The following is an 18,638-nucleotide window of genomic DNA, read 5'->3' on the forward strand; positions in this document are numbered from 1 at the left end:
CTGCATCCACCAGAAAGGAGGAAAAAAAACCCTTTTAGTGCTGGAGTTGTGTTCTGATAAGCTTTAAAAGAGACTCCCAAAAAAAGCTGCTGCCAGCCTAGGCCAGCCCTCCTGGACCCCACAGCCGCTCTCACCGGCCCACTCAATGACTCCAGCTACAGAAAAACCTCCAAAATCCTCCAAAAACGGCCAAAAATTCTCCATTCTGTTGCCAGACAAGGTTAACTTTCCACAGCAGCAGTCCAGGATTACAGGGATCTACTGCTGACCTCAGGAGCCAAGAGGAAGCTTCTTCCAGCCCATTCAAAGCAAATGACAAAAAGACTCCTCACATGTGAATGTAAAACATTTAATTTAAAAATGTTGACACTACAATATATAAAATAGCTATTATAAATGCACATAGTGTATTCTATAGCTGCCAGGTTTACGTTTTTAGGAAACTGTAAGTTACACTGTGGTTAAGACTTGTAGTTTCACCCTCTGAAGGAAGTCCACATTTGATCACAGTGATGCATGGTCAGACTAACAGCCCCAATTGTTAAACACTTGGATCAAGTCATAACCAGTTTTATTGCAAAAGGACCCTGTACACATTTATATCAATTCTAGTACCTTACAAGTTTAGCTACCCAACAAGTCATTAACATACAGAAACATGCATGAGAAGCAAGAAAGAACACCCATCCCTTCTGCATATTAGCAACTTGTCACTCCCGAGCCCGAGGCTCAACATCACTGAGGTTTATGTGAACAGTCACTTTTAGCATTCATCCTGAGTGAAAGATGGAATGACTTAAGTACAAATGCAACATATTATAAACAATTTCTTACAAAAAAAGTCACAAATTAAAACCAAAGTATTTTACAGAATTAACTACAAAACACCATAAAAACAGCCTTCACTTAAGCCCTCTCTCCCCGTATCCTGCGAGCCAACTGGATATCTTTGGGCATGATGGTGACTCTCTTGGCATGGATGGCACACAGGTTTGTGTCTTCAAACAGACCCACCAGATATGCCTCGCTGGCCTCCTGTTTCAAGAGCACAAGAAGAAATGTCGTTAGAACCCCTCAGCGCAGCTCCCCCAGCGCCGCGGCCCGGCCGGCCCTCAGCAGTACCTGCAGCGCACCGATGGCTGCACTCTGGAACCTCAAGTCCGTTTTAAAATCCTGGGCGATTTCCCTGACCAGCCGCTGGAAGGGCAGCTTGCGGATCAGCAGCTCCGTGGATTTCTGGTAGCGACGAATCTCACGGAGCGCGACGGTCCCCGGCCTGGGTGGAGAAGGAGGGGGGGCGGGTGAGGCGGGGCCGGGGCTGCGGCAGCTGAGGCCGAGCCGCGGGCCTTACCTGTAGCGGTGAGGCTTCTTGACGCCGCCAGTAGAGGGGGCGCTTTTCCGGGCCGCCTTCGTGGCCAGCTGCTTGCGCGGCGCCTTCCCCCCGGTGGACTTGCGGGCGGTCTGCTTTGTACGGGCCATTTTTCCTCACTTACCTACGGCAGACACGTAACGCGTGACACGGGGCCCGGCTGTCCCCATCCACCCCCCCGCCTCGAGGCCCGGCGACACAGCGGCCAATCCCCTCAAGCTCCAGATGCCGGCGAGCTGCCCCCCTTCCCTCGCGGCGGGCAGGCGGCCAGCGGCCTCCCCCGGGGACAGGGAGGAGGAGTCACGGTTACCCCACCGCCCCCGCCTCGCGGCCTGGCCGCTCCCCTCCCCGGGGGGAAGCGCGACTGAGTCACAGCCGCCTCCTCCTTCCTCCCGGGGCCGCCCCGGGAGAGGAAAGGGGGGTAGGGGAGAGCGGGTGGGGGGATGGGAACCGGCCGTGACTCAGGGCACGTAGGCAAGGCCCGCTCCGCCGGCCCCGCTCCGAAAGGAACGAAGGCCGCGGAAGCCTCGCAGCACTACCGCCTGCCTCGGGGACGCGCCCGCCGCCCGGCACTCACCGCTCGGAGGAGAAGGAAGCGCCGCTGTCCGGTAGCGCTGCGCGCCGAAGCCGCTGATGCCGGTGGGCTCGACCCGCTCCGCAGCCGCCGCGACGCTCACTGCGCCCTCCCCGCCGCGGGGACGCAGCTTTTATATGGGGGGCGCGCGCGTGGCGTGGTGGCGTCACAATGCCCGGGAGCAACGCGCCGCGCCATTGGCCGGGACCCCCGCCGGCGCCGTTGCGTCACCTCACACAAAGGCCGTGCTCCGGTTCCCCCGCTCTGATTGGGCGCGCCGCTGGGCGCTGATTGGTTGTTAAAGTAGGCGCCCGATTGGGTGTTGCGAGGGGGGAAGGAGCCAATCGGCGGCGGGCGGTCGCTCTGCGCGCTGATTGGCCGAAACGGGGCAGGGTTTGGATCCTACCCTTTGTTGCGAAGCTCCACAATGGGAAGTCAATTGGAGCGGGGCGAGCGGCGGCCGCGCCGCGGGATCCTCCGGGCAACCCCCGGCCGGGCCCGGCCGACCCCGCCGCCAACCGCCCTCCCCGCGGCCGGAACTGCGGAGCCGCCCGGCGGGGGCTGCGAGTGGCCGCGGGGTCCTCCCCGCCTCCGCCCGCGCTCCCCCGGGAGCCGCCGGTGGTGCGGCCGCTCGACCCCCGCGCTCGGGGGTGTCGGTGGGAAGCCCCTGGCAGGGGACGGGGGTCTGGTCTGGCGGCGCCTCCGGTGTTTCTAGCCTGGGTTTGTCATTCCAGCAGCCAGGGAAGGGTTGTCACGGGACTTGGGTTCAGCATTGCTGGGCTGTGATCCTCCCCCCCCAGAGTCAGAGCCTGACCTCTGGCCCTGGGAAAGGAACGTGTGGGGGTTGGGGCTGGGCCTCTCTGAGCTTCAGTTCCCTAAATCCCACTGACTCTGGGGGTCGCCCCCATCCCTAACGCAAATCACTAAGTTTCCTTGCAAGTAGGAAACCAGAATCCATGTTCCCTGTTGGTACCATCTTAGCATTTATCTCCCTAAGATAAATAGCAATTTGGTGAAAAAAATAATTGTCTTTTGGGGCAAATTGCTGCCTTAAGTTCCACCTTGATTTATATCACTATTTTGCTGTATTTGTAGAGGCTCTGGAGGCAGGTCCCTGCCCCCCACGGGAAGGGTTCCAGGATCTGGAAGAACAGGTCCCAGATGCCCTGCAGTCGTAGCACGTAGAGAACATACAGGGAACACAAACAGACGCTCCCAAAGGTGTCTGTGAGCTTCCCAAACTGGAGCACAGCTGGAATCACCCGGGTTTTGCATCCTCAGGCTCTGGGGTCAGCGCTGGCGTGGTGGGCAGAGCTGGGATTGCTGGGAAAACGTGTTGGGAATGTGTTGGGAGCGTGTCCTGCTCCTCCACCCGCTCGGTCGCTCGGGCAAACACACCAATATGGTGCGACAGGACCACCACGTGAGCCCAGGCTGTTGTCTCCCACCCATCTCCTCCTGTCTTCATTTTCCAGGTTAATTTTCTCTCTCGTAAAGGGAAAAGGTTAATTATTTATCAAGACACAAAAAGCTGCGTACCCACAGAATGGCTTGGGAGGCTGCGGGTAAACACTCGCTGCGTTGGTTTGGAAAATGAAAAGTGGAGGATTTCCCTTTCATCTGGGTTGTTTCACGCTTAGGAAGAAGAAATTTAGGAACCGGTTCTGACGGTGACAGCTCTTAATATGTTTAATTTGTTCCTTTTAAGAGCTCCCTGCACTGTCACTAATGCCAGGAGGCCGGGTGGAATGTTTGTTGCTCCTGAGATGTTTCCTTTTCCATGTTTTCAGAGCAATGGCTGCTTAAACTCCTCATTTTGGAGATATTCTAGATTTTTTTGCCCTCCTGAAGCCTGGAGAAAAGCCGTGTGTCCTCTGGGATGGAACAGGCTGAGGGACAGGTGTGAACAGCAAGGCTGAGGAGAGCAAACCAGCACATGTCCCGACTGTGGAACGAGGGAGAACTGGGAGAGGAAACGGTGTCAGCACCGGATTGTAGAGCAGACATCAGCTACCAGGGATTGGGAGCCTGTGGTTCCCAAATCCCTGTGGACAAAGTGCAGGCTGGTGGTGTTTTCAGTGTGATTCCTGGATAATTGAAGGGTTTTCCTGCAGGTTCGTGGCTGACAGTGATTCTGGATCGGGGGTGTGTGGAGATATACACACGTATTGACTTTGGAAGAGTCCTGCTTGACCGGGAGCTGTGTCATCACAGTGCTCCAGCCTCCCGTGGAGGGTGGTTGGATGAATAACAAGGTACTGGTATCCTGTGACTTAATTCCTGCGAATGCCTGGGAATGAGCTACTAAACCACCCCAGCACAAGCCTGCCCGCAGCAGATGCTGAATCAGAGTAATTAAGAATTAAAAAAGGTGATTTCCCTCCCCAAACAGCCGCAGAGGCCTCAAAGTTTATTATTAACGTGTCCACCCTGCGTGTGCTGGCACAAAAAGAGGTGTTTGCCCGATAAATCCCGTGTGCCCTTTCCCACAGCGCTGGAGATCCCGGTGCCAGAAGCGGTCCTGTGTGGAGCCCAAGAGATCAAAGTCCTATTAAAAGAAACCCGTATCATTTCCTCTCCTGGGGGAGAAGTTAATTGGCAGGGGAAGCGCTGCTCCACACGGGAATTTCGGCCGATTCCTTGGACACGGCTCCTTCGGGTGGGGGTTTTCCCCCCAGGGGGCCTCAGGTGTGATCTGCCACGACCCAGCAGCCAGGTGACACTGGTGTCACCTGTTCCGAGGTAGGTTCTTGCTGGGCCTTCCTCCTCCTCCTCCTCGCAGTGCTGTTCCCAGGCGCTTCCTGCGCGGCGTTGTCCCGTGGGCGGGGAGGGCCGTGGAGGAACGACGAGAGGATGCCAACACTAAAATAACCCTCCCCGCGTCCACGCTCGGCCCCTGAGGCAGAGGAAAAGGGGGGGGGAGGAAGGAAGTGAGGCCGCCGGCCACAAATAACTCCGATCCACCCCCTCCGCGGCCCCCCGGCGCTGCCTCCGCCGCTGCCTGCAGGGGCCGGGCCGGGCGGGCTGGGCTACCCGCGGGGTTCGGTCCCGTCCCAGGGGCTGGGTGTCCCCCCAGGGCTCGCTGCAGCCCCCGGGGATCAGTGTTGTCCCAGGATTTCGGGTCCCGGTGTCCCTCCCGGCCCCGATCCCGCCCCACCACCGGGGGGCGCCCCAGCGCTCCACCCCCGCCTCCCCGCCCCGCCTCGCACTACAAATCCCGCCTCGCCCCGCGCGACAGGAAGCGTGGGGGCCGCGCCGCCGCGGGGCGCCCCTGGGAGTTGTAGTCCCGCCGGCCGGAAGCCGCCGGCCCGACGCGTCCCGCGCCGGCGGGCGGCGCGCGCGCGGCGGGACTACAAGTCCCACCCCGCCCCGCGCGCCCCGGCCGGGGCGGCAATGGCGGCGGCGGCGCCTGCGCGCGGCGCCCTCCGTGCGGACCGCGCAGAGTGAATAATAAAGGTCTCCTCGGCGGCGGCGGCGGCGGAAGGCGGCGAGAGGGGCGGGGGAGGCAATGTCCAAGGGCCCCGTGGCGGGTGGCCCCGCCGCGGCCGGGCCGGCGAGCGCCGCCAGCGCGCTGCAGGCGCAGCCCGAGAAGCCGCAGCACTACACGTACGTAGAGCCGGGAGCTGCCCCGCCGCCGCCCGCGCGCCAACACGCGCCTGACGTCAGCGTGCGGCGCGCGCGGGGGCGCGCGGGGGGGGGGGCGCGCGGGGCACCGGCTGGAACCGGCCACGGCCGGCGCGGGCCGGGGGAGGGGAGGGGGGCGTGAGGGGGGGGAGGATGGGGGAGGGAGAGAGGGAGGGGCGGGGGATGAGCGACAACCCCCCCCCCCGCCGCCGTCCTCACACACCTCCCCCGTGATGCACCGGGGCGGCCGCGCCTCCCCTGGAGGGCGAGGGGACCCCCCCGGTGACACCCCTGTGCGGGGGTGGGGGCCCGTCCCCTGGGCTGTGAGGGGATCGCCGGACCCTCAGCTGTCACCCCCGCCCGGGAGTGATGGGACCCCCAGAGCCTCGGGTGACACCCCTGTGAGGGGGTGCAGATCCCTCCTCCCGGTGCGAGAGGACCCCCCGCACCCACTGCTGTCACCCCCGGACCCTCAGCTGTCACCTCTGTCCGAGGGTGGGTGTCCCTCCCCTGGGGTGTGAGGGGACCTTCAGTTGTCACCCCCAGACCCTTGGGTGTCACCCCCTCCCAGGGTGGGGGTCCTTCTCCCCCTGTGCCACCTCACATGGTGCTGTGGTTTGGGCAGTTTTGGTCCTGGTGAGCTGCCACCAGGGCTGTCACCTCCATCCTCCACCCCCCGAGGGCTCCCAGGGGCTCCTGGGCACCTGTGTAGGGAGGTGTGAGGTGATGGGAGGTCCCCGGTCGGTGAGGGAGGGCTGGAGCGGGTTCCTCTCAAGGCAGGTGTCTTTGGGAATTGCACACATGGGGAATATCCCCACTGGAAGTGTTACACCGAAATCACGAGGAGCGTTTGCCCCGCTCCCACCTCTCCTTGCACCGCTCGGGCCTGATCCCGCTGTGTGTGTGTCACCTCTATCCCGGGGGATATTCCCTCAGTGAAGGCATATTTCTGGAATGTGTCTTCCCTAGCCAAAGGATACCATTTCATTGTGTTGTCCCGAGGGTGTACAACCCCTCGGAGCTGTGTGGAGTTGGCCAGTGTGTGATAAGTCATTTGGGTTGGAAGTTGTGGTGATGATATTCCCTTCTCCTTGTGCAAAAAGGATAACGGGGTAGATTGGGAGCGAGCGTTTTCTTTGTGACATGGGCTGGTGATGGACGTGTATGGATGGAAATAGGTCAGATGTTCCCTGCCCTTAAAAGAAGAAAAGTTTGGGACTGTTCCTCGTGAACAAAATATATGTGTTGAGCTGTTTGCCCTTATCATTTTAGGGTGTTGTCTGAAAATTGTCCCGCAAATACCCGTATCTCTGGCTTGTGTCGATGCCCCCACCCAAAGTGAGACGTGTGTTTTGTTAACTTTTAATTCCCATTTTCATAAAGTCGGTGGTGGACTTCTTCCCTGTGTCCACACTGGGATGTATGGAATAAAAAGAGCTTCAAGAAATTTGTAGACACTGATCTGTGCAACCTTTATGCTGGGATCACAGGCTGTTTGCCATCCCTTTCCTTCAGGCCGTTTGGAATACCAGGTCCATGGCAGAATGAGGGCTCCTGAGTTTTTTCTCCATTGTGAAGATCCTGTTGTGATCTTAGGGAGATGGCGAGTCACAGCCTCGTAGGTTATGTTATTTCTGGTGGGATCTGCAAGTTTGACAGCTTTATAGGAGAAATGGGCATGGAGGAGTCTGCTGGGAATGTTGCTGTAGAGGTAAAAGAGGGAACAGGAGCTGGCTGTAGAGGTGGAGTGACGCCAGTGATGGAGAAAGAATCGATCAAAAGTGAGAGGGAACACAGGGAGCTGAGTTAGAGAGTGTAAGCACACTGGGTGGAGGAAGATGAAGGTGATAACCTGGCTAAGCATGACCATGGAAACAAGGATATCGAGGATTAGGAAAAATAGAGGAAGAAAGAGTTCCAGAAATGGGAGGAGACTGGGACAGAGGAGGGAAATGGGACAGTGTGCAGCAAAGCTGGTGGTGAAATCAGCTTATTTCCAGGGGGCAAAACTTGTGTTTTTCAGATGGATGCTAAAAATACTTCAGTGAAAACAGTTGCAGAGGAGCTGAATAACCATAAGTGAAGGATGGGTTTGGGGCTGCCGAGTGCTGACAGCGGGATGCGAGCCATCCTTTGGAAGTCTTGGATTTCTGCACTGGGTCACATCATACTGTAAACCTCCCTCTGATAACATATGGGAACTTATTTGGTGGTCGTTCATGTGAACAAGTTGTATGTTGTCAAAATGTAAATATTTTCTTCCTTTTTTTTTCTTTTCCTTAAATACAGTTTGTTTCCATAAAATGACATGAAGGTTACAAGTTGTAAACTCGAGTAAGCTTAATTATCTGCATACTTTGCTGTTCCCTGGGGACAGGCAATCTGGTGCTGGGGATCTCTTGGAAAGTTTTCGGTTGTATACGTGAGGAAATGTTCCAGTTTCTCTATTAGTGTAGATTTCTAAACTCTTGGTGTTACTTGCATGAGATTTTAGTTACTTTGGACTGCAGTTCTGTCAGGGAGCCTTTGTATTTGTTTGGATGTGCAGCAAAGGGAAATGTGGGGAAAAAACAGAGCTGGTGATGCTCTCTCACACCTTTGGCACTGTTTGTTAGCGGAAGAAGAGCCTGAACTTCCATGATCTGTGTCCTTTGGTGGCAGTTGTAGCGTGCAGCTGGATACTCCTGGAGACAAGTCCCTGGTATATGCCAAACTTTGCTATTTAATTATGGATGGCATGTTTCTCATCTGGGGATCTGGTATTCCGTGTGGAGAACCCGAGTGAGTAATGAAACACCCCACGGCTGCTGTTGTGTTCTCTCTGGGTTGCTGGATTAGGCATCTGTTCATGGGGCTACTTCTTGTGATCCTGCAGCTCTTGTGGCAGGATGAGACCAGCATCTTCCTGGGAACCACAGAGTGAGACAGGCTTGTTCCTGGGGTACCTGGAGGCTTTGATGTGCTCTGCAGGGCTTGGATGGCGGTGAGAAGTGAATTTGGCTTGGGTAGGCTCTGTCAAACCTCAGCTGAGGGTTGGCTCTGCACCGTTTCTCAACTCTGACTGGCACGTTATTTCTTCTGTCTTTAATGTGTGTCTACAAATGTGGGTGAGAGGCTGAGTTCAAAGAAACTGAAAGCAAGTGATCAGTCACTGGAGTTGTAGGTATGGGGTGCTCTGGTGTAGTTTTGTTTTGGTACAGTCTGTTCATTCTTCGCTGCTGCCTTGTTGGTTTCAGTCAGACTGGATGCCTTAATTGTGAATTGTAAAGATTGTTTCCACTGCTTGGGTGTTTATTGATCTGGCAGAATTTAGATAAGTGAAAGTGGAGCAGTCCTTTGTTCACTGTGCATTCACCTGAAAGTCAGACAGTTTAATAACTCTGCAGGAAAGCAAACGTTCGGGTGGAGATAAATTAACCCATTTAATAAAAAAAACAGAGAGTCCCTTCAGTCGAGTCTGTTCAGAGCACACACGCTCAGAAACGGGGCTGAAAATATCCTGATTTAGGTGATAAACTTTGAGACACAGATTTATTGGGCATAACCCGGGTCATTCCTACTCAAGACAGTTCTCTTGAGTGTCTTAAATATGAGCAGCCATCCTAGAAGTGAACTTCAGGATTCCACATCCCCACCGGCTGTACCCTCACTTGGGTTCTGGACGAGATGCCTGGGAGCACACCCTGCCCTCCTTTGCACTGCAGCAAGATAAGCTTTGTGATTATGCCTTTGCGGCATAAAAGGCAAAAAACTTGTCTTTCCTTTTGCACGAGGGGAGGAATTGTGGGAAATTCCTGAAGGATTAGTATCCTGTAAGTCGTGCTGGAGCTGCATCCACATGGCTGGTCGGGCTGTCATGCAGTGACTGCTGGCTTGTGCTCACCCAAGCTTTGTCTTGCAGCTACTTCAGTGCCATTTAGAGGTGCAAGAACCAGAGCACTCGAGTGAAGGACGTTATAAATGGGGATGAAAATCGGGTTGCTGTGATGCTTTGGTTATAGCTGAAATAAAAGACACTCTTGTGTCTGTGTCGTGCCTTGGCCGGTGCTTTCTCAACCTTAAATGGGAACTCAGATTAGGGCAGTGATGGAAATGCGGGTGAAGAAGAAATAAAAATAGCAAGATCATAGGTGTGCTTGGATTCCAGTGAAAAGCTTGCATGCAGAGTCTTATTTATCTCAAAACCTTACGTTTAAATTCTTACTCCGAACCAACGGCACGCGAAAACACACCTCGGAGCGTTCGGAGCAGCACAGAGTAATCCTTATCTTCTCAGCCGTGGTCAGTGTCTTACCACTGGCAGGGCACACACAGGGTGTCTGATCTCAAGTGTGCAGACTGAGTGTCTGTGAAAGAAAACCAAAAACCAGATGTGTAGCTAACACATTCTCAGAGCTACCGCTCGCTCTTCCAGGGCCTGTAGCATTTGTCTGCGCAGTCTGTTAGATTGTGCATCTGATGTGCTTGAATTGGGTGGTCCTCACAACCTCGTGGATGGGTTGAGGCTTTTAGAATTGTTTTTAGAAACCTTTTGTGCTCTTTTCAAACCACTAGAACGCTTAAAATAACAAACTGTTGCCCTAATTCTGCTTCAGTTTTGCTGGTGATAGCCCTTAGATCAATAGGCTGATATGGACTTATGCAAAAATAGAAACTAGTCCGTTTGTTTAAATAAAAAAAACAAACAGCAAAATAAAAACAAACATGAAACAAAATGAAGAAGAAAACCCCAAACAACACAGAAAACAAAAACAACAAAAAGAAACCCGTCTGCTTTTAGGTTTCAGATTTGGTAATGCCCTTAGGGGAAAACACAGAATATATAAAATATATTATTATTGTATTGTATGTAATATTAGGTAATATCTTTAGGAAAGCACAGAATAAGTCAATACTTCTAAACCTGGGACTTACCAGTGTCTACTACATCATTACCTGCAAAGTCAGCTTATCAGGGAAGTATAAGCTGGTTATTATTGCTGTTTTTTAAGTCTGTGTGAACTTCACTGAATCCAAGTCCAGCTGTTATTAAGAAGTGTGAATAGTTGCGCAGGAAGTTGGAAATATAAAGTGCTGGAGTGTGAACAGGAAGAGCTGCCTTCACAATATGTGCTCACCATCGAATACATGTGCTGAAAATAACATTTTAGACTTTATGGTTCTTCAAAGGCCGAGTGTTGAAAGGCTCCAGCTCGAGAGAGGGGCTGATGAGGGGCATTTGGGCCCAATCTGTGCAGGACTGGGCTGTTCTGCTGATAAATGCACTTGTTGGGGCAGAAAGATGCTTCTCCTTCGTGTGGAACTGGGGCTGGAGCTGTGGTTTACTTGCTGCATTTCCACTTCATGAGTACTTTTGGATATCAGACAGGGAATTCCCTTACAGATAAGTGCTTTATAGGCGACATATCAATATTCTGCAGAACGAAAAGCTTCACGTGCTGCTGTGACGTTTTCACAATTAGTTTTGGTCTGGCAAGGCTTGGTGTTTGGAAAATCCAAAACTCTGTGAAAGAGGGGAGGGATTCAGTCGTGCAGAGTTTTTCCAATGTGGAAAACGGGCCTTCAATTTTCAATTCAATAAAAATTATGATGTTGATGCTTATACGTTGCTGACATTAGCATATAGGATGGGGTTTTTTTGTGGCATGGGAGACAAAATTAAAATGAATAATTGTTGTAGAGAACCTAAGACTCTATGATCCTTGTGGGTCCCTTCCATCTTAGGGTATTGTATGATTCTAAAAACCTTGGAGCTTAGAGTTTCCCATTATACCAGTTTTTCTCATTTTTTTAGGTTTATGTATTGGTAATATTTTTTATATCACATGGCTTTATTTTAAGGAAAATTCTGTTGGAATTCAGAATTTTATTGTCTTTAGACCTATTCTTTCCACCAGAATAAGGTTTTAATAACTTCTAGGAGGAGCTGAAACGTGCAGCCTCCTTGTTACAAAGGATCTGACCAACGTCCTCTGGACAATCTTCCCGCAGTGCATTCCAGCATCCCTGCCTGGCTGTGATGTTCCTGCCCCTGTGGCAGCGTGGCAGGAGGGAATGTGTCAGGACATCAGTTAATCACACTTACTGTGTGGCACATTAGCATGAGCTGTCACTGGGGGACTGTGTTAATGCACCAGGCTGTGAGCCGGGGCAGCACGTTCCCTTCCGTGATTCCCAGTCAAAGGAGTTGTAATTTCCGAGGGAGGAGCAAAATGAAGAGGCAACACTGTCTTCAGTTGCTGCATCCAGGCTCCTGAGAACCTGCTTGCCAGGACACAAAGAGCTGCCTTCACTTTCACAGGATGCTGAGGTGGTTTCTTGTTCCTTCCATTAAAACTTCATAAATCTTCTTGAAAGCACCAGAAATGGGCTGAAAGAGGTGGTGAGAAGTTACCTGGTCCATCCCTTTTCCTGGCAGAATCACCTACAACAGTTTAGCTAAGAATTTTTTTGTTTAATCATCATTGACTCTTAATATTGCGTCAGCTTCCTCTCTAAAAAGTCCTTAAATTAGATTTTGGTGAAATCACGAATTATAAGAGGGAGTAAATCACAGTGGTTTCTATCTTATAAAGAATTCATATACTCTATAAACTTCCTGTAAGGTTCAGCACATCACTTGCAAATCAGGTGCAAAGTTGTTGCTGAAAGCTGTGTGTGCAGAGAGCCAGCCAGCAATTCCTCCTGTGTCCTAAATTAATGAGTGGTCACGTGCCACAGGCTGTGGAGCAAGTGCAATTTCCAAGCTACCTTTTTTCTCTAATTTATTGAGAGATAGTTTGTCTTTTATATCAGGGCAATCAAAAATACGAAGCCTCAGCAGGAGGGTACAAAGGGAGGTGCTGAAGGCTTGTACCTTCTCAGACTCCTCCTAGTGATGACAACCAATTTAGATGCTTGTGATGATTTTCTCAGCAATCTCTTGTCTTGTGTATTTTGATCAGTGCTTGATGCAGTTAATGCCAGTTTGACATTTGAAATATCAGCTGGAATGAATGTTCCCTTGAGATGAATACCAACAATTTCTCCTTTCCTCAGCTTTGGTGCAGGCTGCCTTCTGACTCAGACCCTCACCCTGCTGTAGTGTTCATTCAGGTTTAGAAGGTGATTGTTACAACAAGAAAAGTTCTAGGGTTTAATTGAAAGAAATATTTTAACCACTAAAGTGCAGTGATGGTAATATAAGAGCCATCTCACTGAAATGCTCAATATTGGCCTGATTCTTATATCTTATTAATAAAAGTCAAAGACAATTATTTGAATGGAGTTGTCAGAAACTTGCACCGAATTTGGGGTCAGACAAGAAAAATCTTAGACCATCCCTATCTATCTGTTGGTCAAGAAATTGCAAATATGTTTCAGCAGAGCATACTGGCTTAGGAAGGCTGATGGCACTAAGTGCAGCTAAGAAATTAATGTTGAATTGCTTTTTATCACTGTAGGCCTCAAATTTCTTTTGATGAATATGCAGCCATGCCCATATGGAAGGGGAAATAGCTTTTTGAAACTATACCTGATGAACTTGGGGGTTGGAACTAGATGATCTTTAAGGTCCCTTCCAACCTGGGTCATTCTGTGATTCTGTGAATATCTGCAAAAATCTGAATTAAAGTCAGTATTGTTTTACTTGTCCTTTGTCTTCAGCATGTCACCACAGTACAAAAAGAAGCTCTAAGTCTAAATATGATCAGAAGTGATTTTTTTTTCTCCTCTAAAATTTTCAATAGACTGTGAGTTTTCATTGATGGCACTTGACTGTCACAGCAGAAATACAAACAGCAGATGCCTCAGGACAACTGTGCAGCTTTACAGCAACAAAAAAAATATTGTTTGCACAGTTAAAATAACATGAAAATGCCACTAGATTTATTCATTTATTGATTAGTCAAAGTGGGAAATGAGAAGCTGTGGTACAGCCTGGAGTTTGGCTGCTTTCCCCTTGGAGGAGAGCTGGGGTGCATCTCGATGTCAGTGTGCAGTGATGCTTCTTGGGACACCAGAGTGTGTAGGACATTTATTTGGAGGTGTTCCTACCTTGTGGAGTGTCTAAAGAGTCCACTGGGCTGTAGCAGACACAGATGAAGTCTGATTTGAGTGCTGAACGGAAAAGAAAATCGATTGAATGGTTGACATTGATTCTTCAAAATCAACCAGTAAGAGATGGCTTTTATCTTTGTGCTGGCACATGTGTTATGGATGCAGGTTCATGCTTGTTAGATAATCACTGTGTTTTGTTTCAAACTCATAACAGAAAATGTCTGTTCACAAAGGAAAGCCTGTGCAAAGGGGCTGCAGAATCTGGTTGGTATTTAACCTGAGAAGAGGCAGATGCCATTTCATTTTCAAATGTAGCCTGGGTGACGTGAGAGCACCGGAGAGCTGTCGTGTCTTGTGGAGTTTTGGTTGTCTGGTTTTGGTCCTGTGTAAGTACAGCCCTTCAAACAGCTCATGTTCTGTCTTAAAACTGTTGTGAGTGTGGGACTGCAGTTGATCTACGAGCTGTCTGTCAAATCATGAGGGTCTTGGCGTGGCCAGGAGAAGGAAGGCTACTGTGCTCTACTACCAAAGCACCTCTTGTGAGACAAGATGCTGAGGCTTAGCTGCCTAAAAATACTCATAACAATCTGTAACTGAAACCCTGAGCTATGGAATGGCTTGTATGGAAATAATGTTTTTTTGAATTAGCCATTATGAATTCTTGCATGTGGGATGTTTTGTTTTAGGGAACTAGCAGAGTGAGTAACACAAGTTTTAAAAACAGCCCAGCCCTGTTCCCAGCCTTCACTGGTGTTTCTGCAGTTGCTAGCCCTGGGTAGGATTTGTTAGTGCTTGATTGATGGTGAGAGAAGTAGAGTGTGAGAAAAAAACTTCACTGGAAGCTGGAACTTTAATTTTTACGGCACAGAACATCAGGGTGTTATTCAGACTTTTAATTCACTGTAGCAAACCTTATGTCTGTTAACCCCAATTGAGCTTCACCTTTCTGGAGAGATATTTCCATGTGTCTGAGCCTACAGACACTAATGCTGGGATAAAAAGCATTGTCTATCCCATCTAGTTAAAATAGGAGAGAAGATTTATCTGGATATAAGATGAATAGATAAGTCCGTGGATGGATGTTTTTGTGAAGTAATTAGCATTAAAGTATTTAATTGCACATATGCTGTGCTAACAATTAAAGCAGGTATAAACCTTCAGCAGTGTGCAGCTGTCAGGATGCAGTGAGCACCAGTGTTTTCCCTGAAAAAGTTAGGCAGGCTCAACCTACTGAAAAATAATCATTTCCATACGATCCTGTTCTCATGGACTCAGCACTTACACAGGTGCTGTAGGGAAGGATTAATGGCAACTAAATAGTTTGTGGAGCAGAAACCAGCCCAGAGAGGGATGAGGGCTGTCCCAGTGGGGGTGATCCATGTTTGAAAACAGGGAGGTGTGCTTTAGGCAGAGTTTACATAAACTAGCGGTGTCAAGTTGCAAATATGCCATTTAAACCTGGAAGGATGGGCTGTGTGTTTAAAATATTGCATGAACTGCCTAAATGTTGAGTTAATTTTGAGGTCATGTCAAGTAATACATATTCATGGCCAACTAATTTTGGAAAAAGGAGAACAAACGCAAGGAAATGTAAATGTAGGCTCAAGGCTTTATGCAGAATTCTGAGTCTTGCTGAGTGGCTTTTAAGGAAATGCCTCTGAAATGTAGTGCCATTAAGTGTTTGCTTACACCCAGGCTTGGATTGTTTTAATTAAGAAGGTGAAAGCTTTGTGTAAACAAACACTTGTGTTTGAAAAGGATTTTATTGGTATGGCTGGGTTATATACATTTCATGGTCTGCTAACGCAACAAGTGCTTTCTGAAGAGAGCAACACTGTCAAGAAATGACTCAAATTGGGTTTTTTGTCGGGTTTGAGTGACGCGCCTTGATGGATTCCAAGCTGAAGGGATGCACAGCTCCAGGGAAGTCTGAGCAAGCTTCTCTCCCCCGACACCCGCAGACGGGAATGCAGTTGTAACTCGCGGAGCTCACGCCTTGGCTGCTCACAGATGTGATAAATGTTCGTTTTATTGAGTTAACTCCCAGCTGAAAGCTTTGATTTTCTTTCCTCATCAGGACAGAGCGTTGGTGAGCTACTTAGCCGCAGCATTTCTTTCAAAACAAAGCCATTTTTGCTATATAGCTGTGGAAACCAAACAGTGTTTTGCCTTAGACTGGTGCAAAGCTGTCTTCCTGTGATGGGCTGGCACCACGCTGTAGTGTCTCTCTGTTTTCCCTCAGTTTTTCAGTGTAGACAAGGCACAACTGTTCGCCTGACGTTTTTCTTGAAAAATGTCCTGATAGTTTCTGATAGTTGCCAAAACGTGTTATTTTTAGCATGAACTTTTGCAGTCACTCAGTTAATGTCCCTATCTGTGAAGTTTTGGTGGTACGGAATTCATTCGTCGCGGCTGAAATGAATTAGTTGTGTTCTTGTCCACCTCGTGATCTCCTTTAAAATCCAGGACTGGAGTTACAGGAGGATCAGGTTACTGTTGAATATGAAAATGTTGTGTTATCCCTACTTTTCTGTAATCTAGCAGTTTGTTTTTTACCTTCTGCAATATATACTCTCCTTTTCCATTTATTTGGAAGCATCCAGCTCAACTCTACTTGCTAAATCATTCAGATGCCTAAGAAAAGGAAAACTTGAGTGCTGCCTTCCTATTTCTATAACAAAAACTGGTGGAGCCTCGGGCTATGGATGTGAGCAGTTGTCATTTTGACCACTAAGGTACACAATGAGTTATATGAAGTCTTAAAACAAAAAACCTCCACAACCAAACAAGCCCAACTCCATGCATCTGTAATAAGTCTTTTCAACTCTCACTTTCTTGATTTGCCCTTAGACTGACATTATTGTCAAGCTCTAATGGAGAAGGGGAAATCTTAACAGCTTTAAAATCACACAGTGCTGTCTGCTGTGTGACCTTTTTCCAGTTGATGGTTCAATTTATTTAGGTGATAAAGAAAACACTGAGGCATGTGAAGTCTATCTTCTTGACAGATGTGAGCTTACTGAAACTTTTCCCTCATCCTTTTCTCCTTCCCCACATTCACGGTCAGCCTTTTGTTTTTATAAAGTGATCCATATATTTTTCTTTGAGATTTAAATGCTTTCTAATCTTTCCAAGGTTTTCAGAACTGCATCTGGCTGTTGAGGGTATGGAAAGGCAGATGGACTGATGGTTGTGGAGATGTTCTGAGTGAGAGATGTTTGCATTTTGTGTGAAGTGATGCATGGCTTGGTGTGAAGTGTGAGGGCTTGGTCAGGTCTGTGAGGTTATTTTTCTAAATGCCATTAAATATGGAAAAAGGGGAAATGGCCAATATTGGTGAGCCACAGTAGCTGATAAACCTGATCTAGTGGGTGGCATCCCTGCCCATGCAGAGGGTTTGGAATTAGATGATATTTAAGGTCCCTTCCACCCTAAGCCATTCTGTGATTCTGTGATAAAGATTCGTTGTAAAACATGCTCAGAATTTTTCCTGAAATGATGATTAAAACTTTCAAGATTGCTGCTAAAAGTGTTTGTTGTTGTTTGATGTTCACCAGTGATTGGTGTGAGGCTCTGTTTCAATATTACATTACATCTACCAGTCAGTAAAAAATATTATTTATTGAAAGAGACTTGTCTTAATTTCTGCTCTTACTAGAAGGACACTAAACATCTCGCAGAGGTTCAGGCTGCTGGTGGTCTGCAGCTGCTGCTTGGGGGATATGGTCGACTTGTGCCACCCCTGGGAACAAGGAATTGCAATTCCTGTGAAGTTAAATTGTTCATTTCACTCTTTCCTCTCAATTTCCAAGAAATCTTGAGTTGAAGTTTATGTTCCCATTCAGGAAGCTTTGCACTGAAATGCCAGCATTTTATAAGGCATTGTGGGAGTGCTGGTATCAGACTTTCCAAATTATTTTGGACTGATGCTGTTCTTTAAATCCCCATTTTTTCCCCCTCTTATTCTGAAATACTCCTTTACCCCGAGAGCAAAAACTTCCAGGCAATGTCAGAGCTGCATATCATGGCTTTTCTCTGTCAGTAATATGTTAAATGAAAGGTGCATTAGTAGGATTTTTATTGAGTATCCTGTTGGAATAAGTAGGTTCTGTCATGCACTACTGACTCATTTCAATTGGAATACCACAGTTCAGTAAAAGAAAATAATTGAGTCATGGGTTTCTTACTTAAAGTGTGTCTGATATCATCTTTTGCAATAAAATTTTATGAGGGTGAAATGAATTTAGAAAGCTGATTTAATATGGACAGCTCTTTTCCTCTTGTGCTGGGGTGGCTCTTTGAGCTTGAGAAGAAAATGGCAGTTTTGAAAATATTTCCAATAGACAGGCATTATTGGATTAGAAATATCAATATCTATAGTTAGATATTTTCTCCTGGGTTTTGCCATGCTGTCTTCTGTGCAGACAGTCTGTTGGGTAAGCGCACCCCGGTTTGCTTCAGATAATTTTATCTGTGTTAGCTCAAACCACTAATTTAAATTTTTCAGTGAAGCTGGTAGGTTTTTACATATAGATATGTATTTTTTTTTCCTCGAACTGAATTAGGAAATCTTTCTCCATCCTGGTGTCTGAACAGATCAGTGCCAATAGGAGCTTCCAGAGAAGGAAAGCTGATGAGCAGATGAGAGCAGTGACCTCTGTCAGTCAGACTGCGTTTTTCAGGAAGGATGTGAACTGAGACCACCTGAAACTTTATGAGGAGGTCCATGGCCTCATGCAGTCCTGTCTGAAGCAGCAGGACATCACTGATATAAAAATGCCAGCATTCCCATGTACTTTTGTGCCGATGAAGTGACATCTTTGCCAGCGTGATACTTTGCTGAGAGAAGGCAGGCAGGACTAAAATAAATGGTAATGGCAGAAGAGCATTTTCTTCCTGACGCCTTGAATTTTATCAGGAACTTAAGCCTTGGTTTGAAGGAAAAAAAAAAACCCAAACAAACCAAAACCCAAGACAAAACACACAACCAAACAGTTTATTTGTAGAATTCTTGGTTAAATTTGCCTCTGTGGG

General features: G+C 48.8%; 3 protein-coding genes across 13 annotated transcripts in view; 2 read left to right on the top strand and 1 right to left on the bottom strand.

The window, feature by feature from the left end:
* Positions 1–333: 333 nt before the first annotated feature.
* LOC114003029 (histone H3.3A) lies at positions 334–2,046 on the bottom strand. Its single transcript, XM_027749542.2, has 4 exons — positions 1,947–2,046; positions 1,352–1,493; positions 1,123–1,276; positions 334–1,035 (listed from the first exon to the last, which is right to left on the bottom strand). The coding sequence occupies exons 2-4, from the start codon at positions 1,477–1,479 to the stop codon at positions 907–909; spliced, it is 411 nt and encodes a 136-aa protein (XP_027605343.1). The 5' UTR covers positions 1,480–1,493; positions 1,947–2,046; the 3' UTR covers positions 334–906.
* On the top strand, positions 1,813–4,330 carry LOC120325050. The gene is made up of 5 exons (XM_039390293.1): positions 1,813–2,008; positions 2,251–2,663; positions 3,039–3,097; positions 3,225–3,418; positions 4,058–4,330. Exons 1-5 carry the CDS (start codon positions 1,813–1,815, stop codon positions 4,192–4,194), a joined length of 999 nt encoding a protein of 332 aa, XP_039246227.1. The 3' UTR covers positions 4,195–4,330.
* A 309-nt stretch (positions 4,331–4,639) lies between these two features.
* Positions 4,640–18,638, top strand: part of UNK (unk zinc finger) — a 44,179-nt gene continuing 30,180 nt past the window's right edge. For 6 of the 11 annotated variants that reach the window (XM_027749536.2, XM_027749539.2, XM_039390179.1 and 3 more), the window contains exon 1: positions 5,339–5,549. In XM_027749536.2, coding sequence (XP_027605337.1) covers positions 5,452–5,549 — 98 coding nt within the window. In that variant the 5' untranslated portion in view covers positions 5,339–5,451. Of the gene's footprint in view, positions 4,686–5,338; positions 5,550–5,990; positions 6,063–11,691; positions 11,878–18,638 lie in introns of those variants that run through there. The other 5 variants (XM_027749534.2, XM_027749535.2, XM_027749541.2 and 2 more) reach the window with 4 other exon arrangements.

Source organism: Pipra filicauda, unplaced genomic scaffold (genome assembly GCF_003945595.2).
Source record: "Pipra filicauda isolate LSUMZ 115617 unplaced genomic scaffold, ASM394559v2 scaffold80_size11013439_pilon, whole genome shotgun sequence".
NCBI lineage: Eukaryota > Metazoa > Chordata > Aves > Passeriformes > Pipridae > Pipra > Pipra filicauda.